Raw genomic sequence first — 5,043 nt, forward strand, 5'->3', positions numbered from 1 at the left:
ATATGCATCATTGTCTTGAGTGGATCATACCTTGGCTGCAACTTGAACAGGTTGCTCCTCTGAATGCTGACAGACACTCAACAAGGATAGACGCTGGCCACGAAAAATTGGGACTGCCACAATAAAACCGGGATATATCATCTCTGCACCTTCTAAACCAGGTCCTTTCCTTGCTTGGGGGGAGTCTTACAATTGTCCCATTTTTTGAGCTTGGAACAATACCCCATCTCTGCTAAACGCTTATCACCAAGCAGATCTGATTGGACACCTCAGTCTCTTCCGTTTGGGATGCTTGTGACCAGAGCTATAGACTCACCCCCACCCTCCTTAAAACTAGTAGGTTGATTAGCAAACAGCACAAAGCATTGGAGAAAATGGTTATAAAATAGCAGGCAGCTCTCACACGTCTACACCCATCTATCTCGCGTCTCACTACAAGCTGAGTTAGACAGACTTTGCTCTGGAGACAGAGGAACAGAACTGGCCCATTTACATTCTTTAGGGAAACCAAGGAGCTCTTGGGACACATTCTACTTTCCCTGTGTCTCTGAGAGCATCTTCCCATCTGTTTACTCCATTCTTTGAAAGCAACCCTTGGTGCCACCTGTGTGAGCTTGGGCCCAGTACCATAGTGCTCAGCCATGTCCATGCTTCAGGGTCAAGGGGTGAGCTGACCTTTGCCCTGAGACCATTTTCTCTCAGCAAGATATCTAAGATGAGGCCCCAGTGGCACTTGCTCCATTGTTTGGTAGTTAGACCGATTCAGCCTCAATGGCTTGCAAACACTGTTCCTGTGACTGTGCTGGAACTCCCGGCATCCCTGTGACACTCCATCACTCCCCTCAGAGATCCAATACCTACCCCTCACTGTCAGCCCCAAGCATCCCCACATCTGCCACAGACACCAAGGGTCTGGAGTTACGGGACTTCCCAGAAGACAGCTGTCACAGGAGGCTGTGGTAAGAGGTCTTTTATACACAAATGTCAGAGGTGTTGCTCTGTGGAACCCTGACACCGCCCTGATCTTTGGGTCTCAGGGTATTTGAGCACCTTGAATGTATTTATCCTCCTGCCACCGCTGTGAGGCAGGGTAGGGCTAGTATACACCTGAGCAGAGGCTCAGACAGCCAACGGCTTGCCCACAGTAAGGGAATCAAACCCAGTTCTCTTGCATTGCGTTGCAGAGCCGTGCCCAGATCACAGGACCAGCCTTCCGGACCCCTGAATGGTGACAGGCCTGGCTGGATTGTCTGCTGCGCCAGCAGAGCTCCCCCCTGCGCGGCAGAGAGAGGGGATGGCAAGAAGCCAGTTACAGAGGTTTGATTCACTGGCCTGTTCTCCCCCGGCCTCAGTGGAGTTTAGAGCAGCCTGAGGGCGGGGCTGACCTCTGCTGGGTGGTAATGGCTTCCAAGAGCCCCCGCTCCTGGACAAGCCTGAGCCTCCCTCGCCCCTGTGACTGCCACCCAGTACCCTCCTCCGCCCAGTCTGCTACCATGCAGTTGTCTCTTCTTGAAGAACTTGAGCTTTTTACATGTCCCATGAAGGTTCCAGGGCAGCTGAGGAGGCTTTTGTGACACTTCCCCCATCGTCATCATTGTGATGTGATTATGACATAGTTATAACGCATCCTGTACAAAACGTGTCCTGTGAGGTATCTATGGAAAAGTTCTGATTGGCAGAATATGATGATCCCATGTGTACGCATTTTTATTTTTGCATCTGAAGTTATGAATATTGACTATTTATCTGTGTAGTTACACCAGGCTGACACCCACTCGGGAAAATACTTACAGTCTAGACAGCTGGTTATGAAGGGCCTATTCTGGTTGTTGGCACATTAGGGGAAATAATAGACCCCAGGAAAAGCTCATCCCCTACCTGAGAAAAGCCTTCCTGAGACTGCTCCAGACAGCCTATGGATAATGGAAGCAATGACTCAGCAGGGAATGCAAAGGCATGTGATCAGAACACATGACACTAAACTCCATTTTGCAACCTTTGGGGAGTCAGGGTCATGGGATGGGGGCTGTTTTCGGGGCCCTGCTCCTCCTCTTGCCCCCCCATGCCCAGGGCAGATAGAGGGTCCGTGGTTCCCTACGGTGGGCCAGGATCCCTGGGTGGCTCTGAACACAGCCTAGCTCTAACTTTCAGGAAGACCAGGAGGCGGGCCCTTAAGGCGAAGAGGAGGAGCAGAGCATGAAGCCTGGTGGGGGGAAAGATGGCGCAAAGGCCTTAGAGGAAGAGGAGGAGGAGTGGGTGGAGCCTCAGGGAGGAGAAGAAGGGCAGGGGCAGAGTCACAGGGAGGCAGGACTCCTTCATGTGTCTTGCTTTTACCTTTTGACTAGGTGGTCACCCTAAACTGCATGAGCTAGGCTGGGATAGGAGCTAGCCGTGCCTCTCTGGGGGAGATGAGGTGTATTTCCACCACTTTCCAATCAGCTGGGGCAGCACAAATCGGGGGAAGGGGAGAGAAACTGGCCCTGAGTCTCTTGCCAGGACTCGTGTGTGTCAGACCTTCACTCACACAAATAGTTCTGCTCTGCCTCTGTGGGAAGAGGGCTCAGCGGGTGTGCAGTGTGCAGAGCCATCAGTGGGGGAGGGGATGCCTGAATGGCTTCTCCTGGGGCTCCTGTGTTAATCAGGTCTCTGACACCACTCAGACACAAGAATCTGGCTGAAGGCGTAGGGGAAAGTTGGGTGTCTCTGCCCAAGTAGTAGCCCCTGTCCACAGCTGGTGCAGCCCCATGAATCACGCAGCACCCAGAGCGCTCAGTAAGGGCCAGGACTGCAACAACAGAAGAGCTCTGCAGATTTTGTCATGGCCCCTGGATGTTTAGCCAGAGACGGGACAGGGACAGGCCAGGTGTAACAGGAAACAACATCCACGTCCCTACTCTTTACTGACTGTATCAACAGGAATTCTGAGTTTGGGGTAGCCACCGATACGGCTCTTTATGGGACAACATCCCACCGCTCCCCTGGCTCTCCATGAACACAGTCACTTTGTAAATGCTGCTTCCGGCCTTGGTTTCCTTTCCTGACTACGCTCTCCTCCCTCGCCAGCCCCTCTCCCCTTGCTCTGGGTCTTAAACCCCATCTGGACCTCTCTCTACAAAGTGGAGATCTGTAGCTCATGTCTTCTCAGATAAGAAGAACAGGAGTACTTGTGGCACCTTAGAAACTAACAAATTTATTAGAGCATAAGCTTTTGTGGGATACAGCCCACTTCATCGGATGCATAGAATGGAACATATAGTAAGATATATAGAGACACATACATACAGATAAGTTGGAAGTCACCATACGACCTATGAGAGGCTAATTAGTTAAGATGAGCTATTATCAGCAGGAGAAAAAAAAATTTGTAGTGATAATCAAGATGGCCCATTTCGACAGTTGACAAGAAGGTGTGAGGATACTTAACATAGGGAAATAGATTCAATATGTGTAATGACCCAGCCACTCCCAGTCTCTATTCAAACCCAAGATAATGGTATCTAGTTTGCACATTAATTCAAGCTCAGCAGTTTCTCGTTGGAGTCTGTTTTTCAAGCTTTTCTGTTGCAAAATTCCCACCCTTAAATCTTTTACTGAGTGGCCAGAGAGGTTGAAGTGTTCTCCTTCCGGTTCTTGAATGTTATGATTCCTGATGTCAGATTTGTGTTCATTTGTTTCAGATGTAAGGGTCCAGGATGGAATAGATGGCTGTGGCCTGTGTTTTTTGACTCCCAGGTCACTAGTATGGGAGCAGCTTGAGGAACTGACCCTTCAGTTGATGAACACCCTGATTATCCTTGCACGAAGTTGTTTGCTTTTCACGCTGTACACAATGGGGTTCATTAGGGGTGGGACCAGCAGATAGAAGTAGCCCAGGACAAACTGAAGCAAGTGAGAAGAGCTATTCCCAAATCTGTGTATCACAGACAAGCCGATCTCTGGTAGGTAGAAGAGCAGGACAGCACAGAGGTGGGAAACGCAGGTGTTCAAGGCCCTTAGACACTCCGCATGGGACACGACATTCAGCACTGTTTTGAAGATCATCACATAAGAGAGGAAGATGAGCAACGAGTCCAACCCAATGGTTAAGACTAGAGTAGACAAGCCATAGACATTGTTGACTGTGATATCCGAACAAGCCAGGTTCATGACCTCCTGATGTACGCAGTAGGAATGGGAGAGAATATTAGTTCGACAGTATTGGAACCGTTTCAGCAGAAAAGGGAATGGTAATACTAGGACCACCCCTCTTAGCACACAAAGCAGTCCCATTTCAGATAACCTCCATGGAGTTAAGATGGAGGCATATCTTAGTGGGTTACAGATTGCAATGAAGCGGTCAAAGGCCATCAACAAGAGGAAGGAGGATTCCATACATTGAAGCAAGTGGATGAAGAACAGCTGGGCAAAGCAGGCATCAAGGCTGATCTCCCTAGAGTTGAACAAGAACATGCCCAGTATCGTCGGTATGGTAGATATTGATAAGCCAAGGTCTGTGATGGACAACATGGAAAGAAAAATGTACATGGGCTCATGGAGGCTTGGATCTGTTTTTATAATGAACAGAATGACTGAATTTCCTACTATTGAAATAACATACATTAAGCAGAAGGGGATAGAGATCCAGAGATAGACGTCTTCCTTTCCAGGTATCCCGGTGAGAAGGAAAATTGTAAATTGGAATTTGGTATCATTGACAGCTGACATAATGGACTGGGGAGGTTCAAGGAGTTTTCAGCGTTCCTTCCTGAAAGGAAAAAGAACAGGAGACTAGCTGATATTTAACTAGACATCTTTCTGCTCTGAGTGCAAGTCTAGAGACTCCCAGGAGCTCAAGAAAGATCAGCAAAAACATAGTCTTGGATGTACACCATTAATAGGAAGATAGGCACTGCCAGACTCGATCAGACCTGCAGTCCATCTAGTGCACTATCCAGTGGCCAGTTCCAGAAGCTTCAGAGGCAGGTGGAAGAAACCCTGCAATCGGGAGCTATGAGATAACCAGCACCCAGGAAAAGTTTCCCCCTGACACCCACTAGTTAACCA

At 49.1% G+C, this 5,043-nt stretch overlaps 1 protein-coding gene across 1 annotated transcript; it reads right to left on the reverse strand.

The window, feature by feature from the left end:
- Positions 1–3,712: 3,712 nt before the first annotated feature.
- LOC119565309 (olfactory receptor 51G2-like) lies at positions 3,713–4,725 on the reverse strand. The gene has a single exon (XM_037889813.2). It carries the CDS (start codon positions 4,702–4,704, stop codon positions 3,769–3,771), a length of 936 nt encoding a protein of 311 aa, XP_037745741.1. The 5' UTR covers positions 4,705–4,725; the 3' UTR covers positions 3,713–3,768.
- Positions 4,726–5,043: the final 318 nt, after the last annotated feature.

This window comes from Chelonia mydas, chromosome 1 (genome assembly GCF_015237465.2).
Source record: "Chelonia mydas isolate rCheMyd1 chromosome 1, rCheMyd1.pri.v2, whole genome shotgun sequence".
Lineage (NCBI taxonomy): Eukaryota > Metazoa > Chordata > Testudines > Cheloniidae > Chelonia > Chelonia mydas.